General features: G+C 31.3%; 2 protein-coding genes across 3 annotated transcripts; one reads left to right on the top strand and one right to left on the bottom strand.

Moving 5' to 3' along the window:
- Positions 1–4,870: 4,870 nt before the first annotated feature.
- LOC119604687 (UPF0605 protein GA14893) lies at positions 4,871–6,606 on the top strand. Of its 2 annotated transcripts, none has more exons than XM_037957465.1 (4): positions 4,871–5,007; positions 5,068–5,479; positions 5,541–5,703; positions 5,993–6,606. In XM_037957465.1, exons 1-4 carry the CDS (start codon positions 4,967–4,969, stop codon positions 6,298–6,300), a joined length of 924 nt encoding a protein of 307 aa, XP_037813393.1. In that variant the 5' UTR covers positions 4,871–4,966; the 3' UTR covers positions 6,301–6,606. The 2 variants fall into 2 exon arrangements, with proteins under 2 accessions (XP_037813393.1, XP_037813394.1); XM_037957466.1 differs by having other exon boundaries at positions 4,894–5,007; positions 5,145–5,479.
- Positions 6,607–11,596: 4,990 nt separating this feature from the next.
- Positions 11,597–13,961, bottom strand: LOC119604700. Its single transcript, XM_037957479.1, has 4 exons — positions 13,810–13,961; positions 13,185–13,746; positions 13,035–13,124; positions 11,597–12,658 (listed from the first exon to the last, which is right to left on the bottom strand). Exons 1-4 carry the CDS (start codon positions 13,959–13,961, stop codon positions 11,597–11,599), a joined length of 1,866 nt encoding a protein of 621 aa, XP_037813407.1.
- Positions 13,962–18,883: the final 4,922 nt, after the last annotated feature.

The following is an 18,883-nucleotide window of genomic DNA, read 5'->3' as shown; positions in this document are numbered from 1 at the left end:
TGTGATCGCTTTATTTTCCTACCAAAAATTGATTTTTTGAGTGAAAACATAAAAGTCCATTTTCTGGCGAAACGGAAGGCGCTAGGGCAAAAAGGAAGAAAATCTGTGATCACTTTATTTTCCTACCAAAAATTTATTTATTGAGTGAAAACATAAAAGTCCATTTTCTGGCCAAACGGAAGGCGCTAGGGCAAAAAGGAAGAAAATCTGTGATCACTTTATTTTCCTACCAAAAATTGATTTTTTGAGTGAAAACATAAAAGTCCATTTTCTGGCGAAACGGAAGGCGCTAGGGCAAAAAGGAAGAAAATCTGTGATCACTTTATTTTCCTACCAAAAATTTATTTTTTGAGTGAAAACATAAAAGTCCATTTTCTGGCGAAACGGAAGGCGCTAGGGCAAAAAGGAAGAAAATCTGTGATCACTTTAATTTCCTACCAAAAATTGATTTTTTGAGTGAAAACATAAACGTCCATTTTCTGGCGAAACGGAAGGCGCTAGGGCAAAAAGGAAGAAAATCTGTGATCACTTTATTTTCCTACCAAAAATTGATTTTCTGAGTGAAAACATAAAAGTCCATTTTCTGGCGAAACGGAAGGCGCTAGGGCAAAAAGGAAGAAAATCTGTGATCGCTTTATTTTCCTACCAAAAATTGATTTTTTGAGTGAAAACATAAAAGTCCATTTTCTGGCGAAACGGAAGGCGCTAGGGCAAAAAGGAAGAAAATCTGTGATCGCTTTATTTTCCTACCAAAAATTGATTTTTTGAGTGAAAACATAAAAGTCCATTTTCTGGCGAAACGGAAGGCGCTAGGGCAAAAAGGAAGAAAATCTGTGATCACTTTAATTTCCTACCAAAAATTGATTTTTTGAGTGAAAACATAAAAGTCCATTTTCTGGCGAAACGGAAGGCGCTAGGGCAAAAAGGAAGAAAATCTGTGATCACTTTATTTCCCTACCAAAAATCGATTTTTCGAGTGAAAACATAAAAAAAGTCCATTTTCTGGCGAAACGGAAGGCGCTAGGGCAAAAAGGAAGAAAATCTGTGATCACTTTATTTTCCTACCAAAAATTGATTTTTTGAGTGAAAACATAAAAGTCCATTTTCTGGCGAAACGGGAAGAGTTAGGGCAAAAAGGAAGAAAATCTGTGATCACTTTATTTTCCTACCAAAAATCTAGGGCAAAAAGGAATAATATCTGTGATCACTTTAATTTCGCAGTTTTCTGGCTAAAAGATAGACACTAAGTAGTCTGAAATTTTTACCCATTACTTTTTAGGCTATGAAGCGATTTTGTTGATTTTGAATAACAAACTGCTTAACATAATAATGAATATTTTCGATGAATTTGGTTGATTTCCTTTTCATAATTTTAACGTGAGCGTGTTTGAGGCATCTGTCTGCATAGCTAAACCAACCGAGGATTTCTGAAGTACACGAAATACATATACTTTGTTGGGTCTCTTATGAATATTTTTTAATGTTACACACGGAATGACAAGCTTATATATACCATCTATCACCACTGATGTTGGTGGAGGGTATAAATATAAAAAAATATAGACGTAAAGTATGAGCAGCAGACAAATATCGACTAATAAACAAAACTCCAAACCGATTCTATATACATAAGGTATGATATACATACGTATTATGTATGACGAAAGAAATTAATTTGACAAATTATTATTGCACACAATGCAGCTGTCTTGAAATGCTAATAAACATTAAGTATCATTAAAATTATCTTAATATCACAAGACTATATTAAATTCACACTCGTCTACGGAATTTGAATAGAAGAGCATGACATGTTGTCTAATACAAACATTGTTTAGCCAAACACACACACACAAGCAAAATATAATTGCATACATCCGAACCCCCTGCAGTTCGAGATGAATGTCACGAGCTAGTGAAATTACTTATCTTTTAAAGTAACCAATGATTACTTTGTCATTCCTTTAAATATATATAATTGGTTATAATTTGGATTACTTCTTATGACTCTAAAATTGAAATGACTTCACTCTACTTGAGAATACTAAAGTGACGATTGACTTCAGATTAGTTTACTTTATGACACTAAAGTGACGAAGACTTTTCCATTAGATAACTTAGAAACACGTAATTGACTATGAACGTCTTTCCAAATTGAAACGAGCTTATATATACCTAACAATACAAGAATTTAGAACTTCAAATCAAACTCTAACCCCTTTTGAAACTGCTGGAACATTCCAAAATTCTAACCCAAACATTTATAAATATCTACACACACAAACAAATATGTCTGCATATAATAATGTATGTATGTAGGCAAATAGAAGTTTAGAACATAAACTCTTTATAAATTACATTATAATAAACTCAATAAATTATGATTAACTAATTCATAAAGGAAATGCAAACGACTGCATGCTTCAAATATTCAAATTTCTGTAATTTTATATGTGTATGTCTGCATACACACCAATACATACATTCATTAAAATAAATTCCTAAACATAATATAGTTATGTCTGTATATATGTATGTACATACTGATGTAGTATGTAAAAGAATGTGTATACCGGAAGTATATCAATTTAAACTTAATTTGTTTAAAATAGTTTTGTTGTACGAATAAAAAAATTAGAAATATTTTTGTAATTTTAAATAAGGAATTTATTTAAAGGTTTATTAATCTTGAAGGAATTTTGAAAGTTTTTTACTATTTTATATATAAATGTTTATATGTATTTAAGATAATAAAATACTTTTAAACATAGATAAACTTTTGTTTAATTAAATCCAAAATATCTTAATTTTCATTGTTATAATTATTATTATATTTAAGTAAATATCTAAAAATAACACAAGACAATAACTAGTTCTATGGCATGGGATTTATTAATAAATTAAAATTTTTCAAGAAGCTTATATATTACATATAAATTTTGTCATAATCTTAGAATTACTGTGAACAAAATACTAGCAGCAGTATATCAGTTCGTTAGCAAATAGTTATAAAAGTATGCTAAAAATGTTAAATACTTTAAAAATATTCTTCTACTATTAAAAAAATATTTAAAAACTCATAATTCTTTTATTTCTTTTATTTACATGAGTACGCTTACAAACTAATTATGTTAGATGTTTTACAAACGATTTATGTTCACGACATGAAATTTAATTATTGCTGACTTGCTGTCGCTTAAATTTTATAAAATGCATATGGAGTAATTTGATATTTATAAACACAAGTGGCAAGTAATAAAGTCTACAATATATGAGATACTTTCAAGTTATAAAATTATGTTAATATTTAGTAAATTTACACATCAAACAAAACAGTGCAATTTTATTATGCAACTGAGAAAGTAAACGAGTAAAAAATATTTAAGATAATTTTAAATATTTAGCAGGCAACATCTATAACAAGTTAAAATAGGATATGCTGCGTATGAGTAATAATTTATTGTAGTTAAATATGTATAGTAATCATACGTATCTCGCACCCTTTGAAATATTATGAAGCATGTATGTACATAAGAGTGATAAGACACGCTAGACCGTTTCTTATATGCCCTTCACCATAGAGTTCTAAATTTTGTTTGTTCCAGAATATTTTAACAATTTGTTGACTAAAAAAGTGATTTTCTGAAAGAAGGGTTATACCGGGGCAAACGGTTAATATGGTCCTATCTTTATAAATTTTGGTAGAGTGATTTACGTCTACATTAAAGTTATTTATGCAGAATTTCATAGTGATATTAGTGTTTATATTTGAATTTTGACCTTCAAGTCATTTGCTGAAAGGGACTTTGTATGGGGCCTAGGGTTAAATGAGGCCCGATCATTACGAAAATCGGCAGTATTATTTAGATAAAACTTGGGTTTGACGATTTGTGTAGAGATACAAGAAAATTTAACATAATTATGAACTCAAAAGCCCTATTAGGGGGGTTGTATGGTGGTTAGACGAAATAACGGACCAATTTGAAGCATTTTTAAGGGTTTCGTTCTTGGGTGCGAAAAGTATGTGCCAGAATTCATAAAATTTTCTTGAAAATTGCGACCTGTAGTGTGCTCACAAGGTTTACATGGACGCACAAATCAATATTTTTGAGTGTTACAAACATCAGCACAAACGCATAATACCCTCCCTACTGTAGTGGGGTAGGTTATAATTATATTTTGAAAATTACAAACTGATATTAGCTCATTATTGTAATTCATATGCTAAATTCGCGAATTTTCTCTTAGTGTAGAACAAAAGTGATCATGGGTTTATTTGTAGCGATCCCTATTTACACAACTTCCATATAAACTTATCTTCCAGAATAAACTTTGATTTTCAAAAATCTCTTTAAATCTCTTAAATAAAGTTTAATTCCAATAACTTTTATGCGTTCAGATACCAACTACCGAAAAACACAAACATTTTTAATTCTTTGGAGTTTTAAGAGATATGTACAAAAGATTGAGCAAATTACAGTTTTTATTTCAGATGATATAAGATAATTAAAAATATATTTCAACTCGTTTCCCCCTTTTTCATTTTTACAATTTTAAAAAAATCCCTCTATTAGATCTATTTAGCGAAGTAAAATCCTCTTTTTATATAAAAGCAAAAATAACACTTTTCACTAATTTATCAAAAAATCATGTATAATAAAAAAAATAAACTATACACATTTTATCTTATCTGTTAAATATAGTAGTTTGCGGAACGTATACGCAATATTTAATACTAGCCAATAATTAAAAATTAATTATACGTTCGGCTGCGCCATTATGATACAAAAAATAGAACAAAACATTTTTAGTAAATACATATGCAACACCCTTTTTACGAACAACATGTGTCATTTTCTAAACAATTTAAATTTTTTGCCATATTGTTTAAATATTTTATTAATAAAAACATTAAAATAAAATTATTTTGTTATATACCAAAATTCTTTGTTAATTAACTAAAAATATGGATTTAGTCATAACCCCTGAACCACATTTAATACCAGGGTAAATTTACTTATTCGTAATGAAACTTTAACCATTATTTCTCTTTATTATTACTTATAGCTATACGGGACATTGTCCCCAATTTCGTTTTCGTGAGGGCAAAACTTATGGTAAACTTTCACATAAACTTCTTATAGATCCCTGTACCAAACATGCCCCCGAGTTGATTGTTACACCACCCACTCAACCGACTCTTATGGATTATCCCACCGAAAAAGAAATTAATATCTTAAGAGAACGTATTTATTATGTAGATCCAGTCTATCAACATCCCATAATACCTGGCTATGATGGTTTTATACCAAATATGTCTAGTAAAACGGGCAAACGTTTTATGGCTGCTGCCACTGCTGGTATAGCAGAACATGAGGCTTTGGCCAAATTGTTAAGATGTGAAAGAAATTTATTGAAACATCGTGATATATTGGAAAGTGGTAAGGGACGATTTGATGCTAAATTAAGAGAAAGAATGGTAAGTGTTATAAGAAGGAATGGAAACTCGATTTATAAGAGATTAATAATTATATTGGAAGATTCCTAGTACAGTTTACAGATCACCTTTGATTCCTGTTAAAACTAGGGGCCAAGCTATACAAGTTGATAAGAGAGAAATTAAAGGGGAAAAGGAGCCTTATACCAAATTTACAGTGCCTCACTTTATGGAAAACGATAATAAAGAGAAATATATTGTAAATGGTAAGTATGTATGTGATTTTTGTAGAAATAATTCTGAATGATTTTCTGTTAGTCAACGACGACTACCTGTTAATTATATTTAGCAAAAATCTCAAAAAGTATTTTCATTTTTACAAATTTTCAATACCTCATTTAATTATTTATCAAATTTATTTTAATATTATTTTATAATTTTTTTCTGTTTTTCAAAACAAATATAACAATTCATCAATTAATTTTTTAAAATTTAATTAAACTTATTAACTATCGACTAAAATTCGCGTTGGTTCTCTCTCTACTACCAATTAAGGTTACGCTGGTCACATACCCATGACCATGACACGTTTCGGTCAAAGTAATAAACAGCTGACAAACAGTGCTCTGTGTGAATTTACCAATAATTATCATCATCGCAAAAGTGACGAATGGTGTCCCATGGAGATGAGTGGTATACCATCCTCTTCACCTAATAATGGACAATTTGTCATCTATCATCGAACAATTGGTATGGTGCCATCATATGCGGGACATGTACCGGGTGAACTATTTTCATTTGGTCGCACGTATGGTAACTCAACAATTGATGCTAAAAATTGGTTGGCATTGCACAAGGATTGATGATGATACAGAGACATGTACTTCATACAGGATCAACATCAGAACAAAAACTAGATTTATTTAAAATGCTTAAATGTGATTGTGTTTATGTCTGTCTGTCTTTGTGTGAATTGCAGCGCGTGTGTCCTCTGGAATGTATTTTATTTAATGTTTGATATAAATTTTAGTTTATTGCTGTATTGTATACTTAATTTTATATATTAAATAGAGCAAATTATTTTAGTGCATGCAAATTTAAGTTTGACAAAAATATATTGTATAAAAATGAGATTTATTTGAAAATAAAATACAAAAATTGTGTTTGAAAATTAAGGGGCGAAATTAAATATTTATTGTCTCATTCATGATCTGCCTCAATTTCCGCAAGACTTGGCCGTCATTTACTACTTCAGCTTTGTGAGAAGGGTGCGTATAAATTTTCCTTTAACTGAACTGAACTAGAACTGAACAAGAGCTGAACTAGAACTGAACTAGAACTAGAACTGAACTCGAACTAAACTAGAACTGAAACTAGAAACTGAACTAGAACTAGAACTGAACTAGAACTGAACTAGAACTGAACTAGAACTGAACTAGAACTGAACTAGAACTGAACTAGAACTGAACTAGAACTGAACTAGAACTAAACTAGAACTGAACTAGAACTGAACTAGAACTGAACTAGAACTGAACTAGAACTGAACTAGAACTGAACTAGAACTGAACTAGAACTGAACAAGAACTGAACTAGAACTGAACTAGAACTGAACTAGAACTGAACTAGAACTGAACTAGAACTGAACTAGAACTGAACTAGAACTGAACTAGAACTGAACTAGAACTGAACTAGAACTGAACTAGAACTGAACTAGAACTGAACTAGAAACTGAACTAGAACTGACTGAACTGAACTAGAACTGAACTAGAACTGAACTAGAACTGAACTAGAACTGAACTAGAACTGAACTAGAACTGAACTAGAACTGAACTAGAACTGAACTAGAACTGAACTAGAACTGAACTAGAACTGAACTAGAACTGAACTAGAACTGAACTAGAACTGAACTAGAACTGAACTAGAACTGAACTAGAACTGAACTAGAACTGAACTAGAACTGAACTAGAACTGAACTAGACTGAACTAGAACTGAACTAGAACTGAACTAGAACTGAACTAGAACTGAACTAGAACTGAACTAGAACTGAACTAGAACTGAACTAGAACTGAACTAGAACTGAACTAGAACTGAACTAGAACTGAACTAGAACTGAACTAGAACTGAACTAGAACTGAACTAGAACTGAACTAGAACTGAACTAGAACTGAACTAGAACTGAACTAGAACTGAACTAGAACTGAACTAGAACTGAACTAGAACTGAACTAGAACTGAACTAGAACTGAACTAGAACTGAGAACTGAACTAGAACTGAACTAGAACTGAACTAGAACTGAACTAGAACTGAACTAGAACTGAACTAGAACTGAACTAGAACTGAACTAGAACTGAACTAGAACTGAACTAGAACTGAACTAGAACTGAACTAGAACTGAACTAGAACTGAACTAGAACTGAACTAGAACTGAACTAGAACTGAAACTAGAACTGAACTAGAACTGAACTAGAACTGAACTAGAACTGAACTAGAACTGAACTAGAACTGAACTAGAACTGAACTAGAACTGAACTAGAACTGAACTAGAACTGAACTAGAACTGAACTAGAACTGAACTAGAACTGAACTAGAACTGAACTAGAACTGAACTAGAACTGAACTAGAACTGAACTAGAACTGAACTAGAACTGAACTAGAACTGAACTAGAACTGAACTAGAACTGAACTAGAACTGAACTAGAACTGAACTAGAACTGAACTAGAAATGAACTAGAAATGAACTAGAACTGAACTAGAACTGAACTAGAACTGAACTAGAACTGAACTAGAACTGAACTAGAACTGAACTAGAACTGAACTAGAACTGAACTAGAACTGAACTAGAACTGAACTAGAACTGAACTAGAACTGAACTAGAACTGAACTAGAACTGAACTAGAACTGAACTAGAACTGAACTAGAACTGAACTAGAACTGAACTAGAACTGAACTAGAACTGAACTAGAACTGAACTAGAACTGAACTAGAACTGAACTAGAACTGAACTAGAACTGAACTAGAACTGAACTAGAACTGAACTAGAACTGAACTAGAACTGAACTAGAACTGAACTAGAACTGAACTAGAACTGAACTAGAACTGAACTAGAACTGAACTAGAACTGAACTAGAACTGAACTAGAACTGAACTAGAACTGAACTAGAACTGAACTAGAACTGAACTAGAACTGAACTAGAACTGAACTAGAACTGAACTAGGACGACATGGAATACCCTAATGACGATTCAGAATCAAACTTTCAATAAATCAGTGATGAACAAACTATCGAATTAAACTTAGACTTGTGTAATGAGATCCCATATTCAAGACACGGGATGTCTCAGAAAGCTTTATTTCTAGAAAACCTCCACAGTTTATACTCTTCTAAATATGTTATAGATGGATTAAAGCAAAACTAAAAAATATTATCTCTTGTTCATCCCCGTTAAATTGTTTAAAACTATTCAAATTTTCGTCAAATATCTGTTGTTTGTTAAACGAAACACGGCTTAATTACTTAATTTGCCACAGCACCAAATGTAAGCAGTTTATCATCTAAAGCTTAATACAACTAAATTAAACTTAATTCTTTACCACCAACAACCAGTAGAGCTAAATAAAAATAAATCAAAATACTTTCAGACAACATAATAACTAACTTTTTCACTACGAACGAAAAAAATAACACACATAAACTACAGCCGACTTTTACTCTCTGGATGCTATATATTTTTTTGTATATCTTTAAATATTTAAAATTTTCATTTGTATGTAAATACCAACGAAAAAAAATCGTGAATTTTTTCTCTAATGTACAAGCAGCAATGGTGTTCACTGTTCAACTTCACTCCACCTAGAGCTGTTAGTTGGATTAAAATGATTGCATGACATTCATGGCTGTAAGGATTAAGCAACAACAGGCAAAATACACAAAACCAAAGTAAACATCACAACAGCAGCAACAACAATAATAACCTTAACATGAAAATATTCTAAAACTAAATTCGCAAAAAAGCGAAAACAAGCTGAAAACGGCAACGGAAGTTTGCGGAGGAAAAATACAATTTAAATTCAGTCGACTAGCCGAATTTTACAATTTCGAAAAGTATCTATGTGTAATGGATTTTTTCAAATACATGCACACAATAGTGATGTACAAATGTCTATCTATTGCCGTTGTTTTGTATTAATGTGTGAGTGCATGCGGGTGTATGTATACATGCAGCCAACAAAAAAAGCGGCCGGAAATAACAACGGAAATCGAAATGGAAAATTGCGTTAACAACATTTTAAATGGTATAGGAACAACAAAATTTACACCACACTACAACAGCAGCAACAACAACAACAATTATCAACAAAAAGAATATACAAAACTACAACTACGAATGTTTAACCAAACAATACTGAGTTTGAGGGTGATGCGAACAAAATACATACCATACATACATGATACATGAAATACATCACTTTTTACATTTGTATTCATGTATGTAAGAATACTAATACAAACATATTCACACATGCATCGTTTACTAAGTAAATATTTACAACCAGTTAATGTTTATATGTTGTTGCTATTATTACTACTAAAAAATTGTTGTACATGTGTACGGTGGTATATGTCTACATGCATGTCCCTTTATATAGCTGATAGTTAGATGGACAGCTGTATTTCAGTTTCAACTGTTATCAAATATCGAAGGCCAGTTCTTGTATATTTTACATGGTAAAAAGTATTTATACAAAATTGTTTTTTTTTTTAATTTTTTTTTAGGTTAATACATGGCCTATGTATTGTCAAATTTATGACACCCAACACCAAATATTTCTAAAGTAAAGACTATAAATTAGATTACAATCAATAGTATCTACTAAATTATAGTCAAGATAAGACTACAATGAAGACTTTATATAAGACATTAAAACAATATTTGTTTGTTTACACTGATATACATTGAATAAATATATTTTCTAGGGTTTCAATCAATTAACCGTGGTTTTATTAAGCTTGGTGAACTAACCGTTCGAATAACTTAAAACTGCAACTAATCCGGATAATTTGTTTCAATTAACAGATTTATTTAAATTTTCTTTTTTATAGTAAAATTATTTGCAGGCTATCTACTGGTATTTTTATGCTTGTTATAAGGGTTAAAGACCTTTTCGGATGGTGACCTTATATGGAGGTCGGGTCAACTGATCCTTATCAGATTTGGAAGAGCGGTTTTTGTTCTTCTAAAACTATTTTTTTGTCGAATTTCATCAATATATTGCTATTACTAAGGCAATTATGAGAGTTAAAGACATTTGCAGAAGGGGTCTTCATATAGTCCGATGTCACCACATCACTGCATCGGAGTTCATATAAACAGTGTGTGCAAAATCACAATTGCTGTCTAATTAACTTATTTAAGAATCTTTAAACAGGGCCCAAATTATGGCATACGATATCGATCGAAATCTCCATTTATATTCTATTGAGATTTCGATCGATATCGTATGCCGTAATTTGGCCCCAGTATACCTGGATATCGCTTGTATGGGGGCTAGGTGAAATCGTGAACTGATATGCTCATTTTCAATACATACCAAGCAAACCCTATTAATTAGAAATAACTCTACAAAATTTCAATTCTCTAGCTCCTCCCACGTGGCCTCTAGCATACTTTCAACATAGATAGACGGACGGACATAACTAGATCGTCTTAGAATAAGGTCAAAGGATATACATATATAGTTTATGGGTCTATGATCAATATTTCGATGTGTTACAAACGAAGTGACAAAATCAATATACACCCATCCCATGCATATGGGATAGAGTCATTAAGAAGTATGTTGTTGTGAAAATACACGTCATTGTCAAGTTTTAAAACATTCCTTACGAAACAAATGCATTAATACTCTACTTCTTTGGAATCTAGACTATAGTAATAATTAAAAAGTTATTACCAATATCTTTTTATTAAGAAATATTTTCAAAATAAACTTATTTATTTATAAAAAATTACAAAAAAAAATAATTAAAAAGTTATTCCCAAGATCTTGTTATTAAGAAATATTTTCAAAATAAACTTATTTATTTATTAAAAATTACAAACAAAGGGATACACACAAATTTAACACTTTATTCAAAACTAAAATAAAACTTTTAAAAATTACAACTTAAACTTTAAATGTAACCAATTTCTAACAACATTACCATAACGATGCCACATTAATTCGATTAGAAAAACTCCACATGAGAGCACATGCAACCAGACTAAAATCATAAAAATTGCACCCAATTCATTCATTGATAGAGGATTTTTATCCGAATTTAAATGGCCATTCATTTGAATGTAAGAGGAAAGTTTTAATGCTGTCGTCATTGAAAGACTATATTGACGATTCCACAATGTTATAAAGCCGTGGTATTGTGCATCGGATATCTGGTCATTTAGTACATTTATAAAGTATGAATGATGACGTACATAAATGGTTAGTTGCTGTGTTAACAGACGCTCTCTAACCAAATGCAAATGTTGCCACTGACTACCGTTCACTTTGCCAAAATAGCCATAGTACTCGTAGGGTGTGATGAAGGCTATCGGTTTTTCAGCATTTAACAATTCTGAAAATGTTTCCAATATTGTGGTATTAAAAAGCTGCTTGCGCTTAACATCCGGCAGAATATCAAAATATCTACGATTTTCCGGTGTCGTGCTAATCAAATAGTTTTGCTCAAATACATTTTCAATCGTTTGCGGTGGATTCCATTGCTTATTGTCACGCAACATTTGATAAATGCCCGACTGATAGGCATTGCGTAGTATTAACGTTACCATTAGCCAGCAGGTGAGTAGAAATCGTGCAAAATTATGTTTTGGCATTTGAGCCGTTGTCATTGTGGCGCCCACCGCCAGCGCATACAAATGGAAGTGGGGTGTTTTATTAGCGGAACCAATTAAAAAATTTCGATAACGTAACCATTGTCGTCGTTGTCCACAAGTACAGATGAGTAAAGAGCTTAGAGCAAAAATTAAACCAAGCGCAAACCATACGGTATAATGAAATGGAAATGCTAGTTTTTCATATGTCGTATAGAAATTGATAACGTTAGTAACTATATAGATGGGACTGAGCATAAAGTAATTAGTTTGTGAAAATGTTGAGGTAGAATCTAAATCTTTTCTATAGCTAAAGCCACCCAATGCAAAGTCACAAGTACGGGCAAACATCTGTTGTTTGTAGAAAGTGTGGAGAGAGAGAGAGGATAATGAGAAATGAAAATTAATTGTAGTTGGTTTAGATATAAGAGTTTTTGTGGTTAAGGGTTAAAGTAGTTTCGTGATGATTAGATTAGGATTATTTACTATCAGACATAAAATCTATCTGACATTTTTGCTCCTATAAAACTTATTTCATCGCTCATTTTCTGAAGAGGGCCTTATATAGGAGCTGTGTGAAATCGTAAACCGATATTGCACATTTTCAATACCAAAACAATACCAAATCTTATTTCGTTTGGACCCTACCGAGTTTTCAACAGACGGACGGAGATAGCCAGAATGTCTTAGAATCTTATAAGGACCCAGAATATTCATACATATATACTTTTATGGGTCTTAGACCAATACATCTACGTATTACAAACGTAATGACAAAATCAATATGAATATCGCCATCAAACTTTATAGCCGAAACCTTAAATCAGGAAAAATGGAAAAAAATTTTGACCAAAGACTTAAATTTTTTTATATTTACGAAATTACTTTTACCTCCCAATACGAATTCCAACAACTTTACCTTAGCAAAAATAGCTCCTTTATTAGTAACATCTTCCTTAATTGGATCAATCCAATTGATATCTATCGAAAAATTCAATCGTCCAGCTACAAATTTCAATAGCTCTGCTTCCATGCCTACATAATCTATAGCATTATTATTATTTTTCTTATATGGCTTCACACTAAGATAAGGCATATCTTGCCAGGTGCAGCAAGTAACACGACATCCATAAAAATTATTTAACTTATGGGGAAAATAGTCAATATTTTCCCAACGCTGTTCGTCAACCAAATAATGATTTATAATAACAGGTTCAAAACTTCGACAAGATGTGGGTGTAAAGGGAAAATAAGTTAACATGACAATATCATCCTGCGACAATTCTACCACTAATACTATTCTTATTATATCCATACGATATAAATCTTTAAATATTAAATAAATTGTATCGTAATCCAAGGTTTTCAGTGAAGAGATAAACAGTAAAGTGCGTGAGAGATTCATATTGCCCACATTATATAATTTGCTGAAAAAATATCTTTAAAAAAGAAGTAATTTATTAACAATTTATTAAACATTATATACCGAAAAAAATACTTACTTGAATGATCTTATATTATCCATTAAAATAATTTCATTATGTTTTAAATGCAAAAAGATTTTTTGTCTTTGATATAAAACCTTATAGGTGGCATTATTAATATCACACAATATGGCATTGATAAAGTCATTTGCATAGAAACGATATTCCATCGACTCATTGAAATTTACAAAGAATAACAAACGACTTTCGTTTTCTAGAAATGTCTGTTTTATTATTAAGCCCAAAGCGTTATATAAATTTTTACTCTCACAGGCCCAATTTAAATTTATATTCGTTTTAAATAACAACACAACCATTATCAATACTAAGGGAGTCAAACTTTTATTCTGCATGTTCCTGGTGATATGTTAAAATATAAACTAAACACACTTTTGTATTCGATATTTACTTTTATGCTTTTGTTTAATTTATTTAATACAAATTTATTGTTTTTGGTTTAAGCAACAAAATTAATATTATTATTAGTTGTTATATATACATTACTTAAATTAAACCTAAAACTTAATTTATACTTATTACAAACTTTAATAATTGAGTAATGACCTTAAGGGATTTTGAGATTTCTTAATGAAATGTAATATTATAATTACTTATTTATTCAGATATATAAAATTTTATTTCTAAATATGTATAGTTGGTTAAGTATTTTTATGAATGAATGTGTTTAGTTGATAAATTGGTTAGTTCAACTTTTTGTTTAATAATTACATATATATAAAATTTAATCATATTAGAAGCATTTAAGCCAAAGGCGCTAACTTGAAAATTTCATTGATAATTATAGGATTAATTCATTAGAAATATAAATCATTACATAAAGTTATAAAACCTTATTAGAAGAGAGCAAGTAGCCAATAAAATACTGATTATATCGTAGTACAATTATTTTCATAAACACCAATACAAAGAAAGACTATTTTTGTATATTCTCGACTATACGGTAACCAACAGCAGCTATGGGTGTAAAAGTTGAAGACAATTAAAAACCTCTATTTACAAAAGGTTAAACTTGATCTAGCGTTCAAAAATTTTATTTTTATTGAATTAAAATTTTTGGATTTTTTTTTGAAAAAGTATGTATATTCTGCGTCCTAGCCGATTCTAGACGATCTAGCCATATTTGTTCATCTGTCCGTCCGTCTGTCTGTCTGGCTGTTATGAGAAACACTTGTTTATTATGCAATAACTTTATTATTTTATTTTAAATGTATTTTACACTTAGTAGCCTTATCCTGATTCTCGAATTTTTTTTACTTTGAATTGATTGTCATAATTTAATATTTATTGAAAATAGTTTTTCATATTAATAAAACGACTTTCGTTTAAACCTTTGTAATAAAAAGACGTGTTTCTTTAAAAAGACAAAAGTTTTAAGTCTTTTAGATCAGAAGTGGGATCTGAACGGATATTTTATTAACAACGAATTTTTACCTAACGTTTCCAAGATGAAAAAACTTTCAACATTGAAAGTGGATGAGCTAAAACAGCTATTACGCGAACGTGAATTACCAACATCAGGTTCAAAGGCAGAACTTGTTCTACGTCTCTCAAGTTTCCTTGGTACCGACGAAATTGGTGAAAACGACGAGGATATTGATGAATTTGAGGAAACGTCTTCAACCATCGCTCCTCCTAACGACGAGGAATCAAACGTAACTCAAATTCCTCAAACCAGTAATGTTATGAGCTTGCAGCGGCAAGTTGATGACTTAAGGAAAATGTTGGAAAATACGATGAATATATTCCAAACGTATGTAGACATTAATCGTCAACAAAACGCTACATCAAACGTCCAACATGTAGGTAATATGCAACGTCAACATGTCAATACAATTTCTAACGAATACCCAAGCTCACGTCAAAATGCAAATTATTCTGTTCGAGAAATTGCCGAAACAATTCCAGAATTTGACCCAACGAACGAATTGTCATTATCTGTTGAACAATTTGTGGAACGTGTAGATAGTGCAATACAGGCATATCGATGGGAAGAAAAGTGTTTACTTCTTGCGGTGTACAGTAAAATGAAAGGCGCCGCACGATTATGGTTAGATTCTCTTCAAGTTCTGCATTCCAAATGGAATGATTTTTCCAGAGAGTTAATAAAAGAATTTGCAGCGTCACAAGATGAAGCAGAAATTCATTTTAAAATGATAAGTGCCGTTCGGAAAAGTGATGAAAAAGTAACGGATTATTGTTTTAGAATTTGCGCGCTTGGTAAACGACACAAGTTGAGTGAAAAAGCAATCGTTAAATATATTCGGGAAGGACTACAGAATCGCGAAATTCAAGTTGCTATCGCTGCTCATAAAATCGATTCGGTTAAACAATTACGGGAAATTTTAAGTGAGTACGAAAGAAATGTGTCGGATAAACGTATATTAAAAACAAATGATACCAAAAATAAAAGTGCAACCGGTGCAATACCTAAAAACATTAATAGTGACAATCCGAAAAAAGAATACACAAACAAATCGGGAAAAGAAATTAAGTGTTATAACTGTAATGAAATAGGTCACATTTCTACAAATTGTCCAAAACCTCAAAAGCGTCATCGTTGTGAAAAATGTCATAAAGTTCACGCGAAAAATGAAACTGAATGTAAGCAGAATGTCGCAATAAGAAATATGTTTTGTTATGGCGATGATATTTTCAAAATAAATGTGAAGATAAATGGTAACACATTAAGTGCTTTCGTTGACACCGGAAGTCAGTGTAGTTTAATAAAAAGATCTGTTTGTGAACAAATAATCTCGGAACGAATTGTGTGCAGTATGCGAATCTCTGGTATCTGTGGTGGTATTCGCGTAGCCAACGAAAAAGTTGTTCTCAATTTGATAATAAATAACATTGAAATACTTGTCACCTTATATGTAATCGATGATGAACTTTTATTAACGGATGTTTTGCTGGGACAAGACATTTTCGCAAGCGGTAATATAACTTTGTCGGTTGTAAACGGAAAAATGATAATTGAAAATAAATTTTATGCACAAATAAAAACTGTTAATAATATTAATAAAAATGTTAAAGACGGAAAAAACGAATTTGAAAGTTTTGAAATTGATAAACAGTGTATAAAATGTGATTTAGATGATGAAGATACAAAAGCGAAATTAAACGAAGTAATTATAGAAAATAAAAGCGTGTTTTCAAATACATTACAAAATCTCGGTAAAACGGATTTAGTTGAAATGAAAATAAATTTAATAAATTCTAAAATTGTGTCACAAGCTCCGTATCGTGTTCCAGAACCAAAGAAAGAGACAATTAGAAATATGGTCCAAGAACTTTTAGACAACGACATAATAACCCCTTCGAATTCAGAATATGCAAGTCCAGTTGTACTTCAAAAAAAGAAAAATGGAAGTGATCGATTATGCATTGATTACAGACAATTAAATCAGTTAATGGTTAAAGAAAATTTCCCTACGCCAAATATAGAAGAGTGTCTTCAAGAAGCCATGAAATTTAAATACTTTACAACATTAGATATGAACAGTGGTTATTATCAAATTTTAATTGAACCTGAAAGTCGTAAGTATACAGCTTTCATTACTACTGACGGTCTCTTCGAATTTAAACGTATGCCTTTTGGTCTAAAAAACGCGCCAATGGTTTTTCAAAGATTAATGGCAAAAATTCGAGAACGTGCTGGTAAAGAGAATATGATACACTATATGGACGATATTCTTATTGGTAGTAACACAGAACAAGAGATGTTTGATAAATTAAGAATTGTACTTAAAGTGCTACAAGAAGCAAATTTGACGTTAAATATAAAGAAATGTGAATTTTTCAAAACAACTATCGAATTTTTAGGACATCAGTTAACTCCTGATGGCATTTGTCCTGGAAAGGTAAAGTCTGCAGCTATAGAAGCATTCAAACGTCCTGGAAATGTTCAAGAAATACGAAAATTTTTGGGTTTAAGTGGATATTTTCGTAAATTTATTCCAAATTATTCTATAATATCTGAACCACTAAGAAAACTCCTTCGAAAGGATCAACAATTTGTTTGGACAAATGAACAAGAAACATCATTTAACGTATTGAAAAACAAGTTGTCATCTCAGCCCGTTATGTCAGCTTTTCGTTTGGAAGCAGAACATGAAATTCACACTGACGCAAGTTCTATTGGATTAGCTGGAGTATTATTACAACAAGAAAATGGTAAATTAAGACCCGTAGCATATTACAGTCGTTCAACAAGTCCAACGGAAAAGAATTTTCACAGTTATGAACTGGAAACTTTAGCAGTGGTCGAAACATTAGAAAGGTTTCGTTATTATATACATGGTAAGCAAGTTAAAGTCATAACAGATTGTAGTGCTGTTAAGTCAGCTATGACGAAACGAGAACTAATTCCACGTATAGCTCGTTGGTGGTTAAGAATTCAAGATTTTGATGTGATTTTGGAACACCGAAAGGGTCAATGTATGGAACATGTTGATGCCCTAAGCCGTATGCCTAACGAGCCTCCAAGTGATATAGATGTCGCTACTCTTAAAATAGATAAAGTTAATCTACACGACGACGACTGGTTATCTATAATGCAAATCCAAGACGATTCAATAAAAGAAATTATATCCAAACTTCAAAATAAAGATAAAACTGTATTAAAAGATTATCTTTTAGAGAATGGCAGACTATTTCGAAAATATGACAACAAGAACTTGTGGGTTGTTCCAAAAGCGTTGCGATGGAGAGTAGTAGAAGATTGCCATGATAAAAATGGACATCTTGGTGTTGAAAAGACGATTGATAAACTTTTAAGTTATGTGTGGTTCTCAAGAATGAGAAATTTTGTTAAGTCGTATATTAAAGCATGTATTGAATGTGCTTACAATAAAAACAAAGGTGGTCGTATGGAAGGTGAATACCATTTTAATGATATAGATCCTGTACCATTTCACACAATTCATTTGGATCATTTGGGACCTTTTCCAAAAAGCAGTAAACGTAATGAACATATTTTAGTTGTGGTTGACTCCTTTACTAAATTTACGCTAATTAGAGCTGTCAAAAGTACTGCGACCAGGTACGTTATAAGCATTTTAAATGAGTTTTC

The sequence above is a fragment of the Lucilia sericata genome, unplaced genomic scaffold, assembly GCF_015586225.1.
Source record: "Lucilia sericata isolate MDLA Ls3-8-SP2 unplaced genomic scaffold, ASM1558622v1 Contig000418F_arrow, whole genome shotgun sequence".
In the NCBI taxonomy this organism is placed as follows: domain Eukaryota; kingdom Metazoa; phylum Arthropoda; class Insecta; order Diptera; family Calliphoridae; genus Lucilia; species Lucilia sericata.
Note: the sequence above shows the minus strand (reverse complement) of the source record. Positions and strands in the feature narration are given on the sequence as shown.